This window comes from Blastocystis sp. subtype 4, assembly GCF_000743755.1.
Source record: "Blastocystis sp. subtype 4 strain WR1 chromosome Unknown seqid_1143, whole genome shotgun sequence".
In the NCBI taxonomy this organism is placed as follows: Eukaryota; class Bigyra; order Opalinata; family Blastocystidae; genus Blastocystis; species Blastocystis sp. subtype 4.
In genome coordinates this window covers 1-668 of record NW_014568404.1, presented here as the reverse complement: position 1 = coordinate 668, position 668 = coordinate 1, and the positions used below count along the sequence as shown (strand labels likewise).

Genomic DNA, 668 nt, shown 5'->3' with positions numbered 1-668 from the left:
CCTGCCCTTCCTGATGGAGTATCTCTGGATCCTAATACTTGTAAGATTTCAGGAATATCAACTGTAACTGGTACTCAAACATACACCATTTCTTCTGCTGTTGCTACTCCTGCTGCTACTGGAGTCTTGACTATCACATTCACTGAGTGTTCTGGAACATTCTATAAGATTGTTCGAACTTACAAGACTAATCCTCAGAATGAGTATTTCAGAATTCGTGATTCATCCAATGATAACATTGTGTATGAGATTCAATCAGCTCATTCTCATCCTGCCAGTCAAGATTGGACTCATTATCTCTGTCTCAATGTTGATCGATTTGATGTTTCATTCTATTCCACNTCTACCTATTGGTCATCTGGTTCATATTATTACATGTACTACATGCTTCCTGAGGGTGAGCAAGAGATGGTTGTGAAAGGACGATATGATGGTAATCAAGGTAATGTTCACAATGTGTATGTTCGTCGTCCTTCTATCAATCATTCAGAACAATGGTATTATAAGATGAGTGAAGTGCCTACCAATTGGCATAATTCTGATACATCGGGTTGGCAACAGGCCGCTAAAGGATCATTCCCTGCTTCTTCAAATCGTATTCAGTTGTACAAGAAGACATTCAACATTGCCTCATTGAATGAAGTGTCTGGATTGATTGTATCGATTCG

At 39.1% G+C, this 668-nt stretch overlaps 1 protein-coding gene across 1 annotated transcript; it reads left to right on the top strand.

Moving 5' to 3' along the window:
• Positions 1-384: 384 nt before the first annotated feature.
• On the top strand, positions 385-668 carry JH06_5984 (hypothetical protein; the record flags this gene model as incomplete). Its single annotated transcript, XM_014669131.1, has 1 exon — positions 385-668. A coding segment is annotated over one exon (284 nt), but the record flags the coding sequence as incomplete, so codon positions are not given.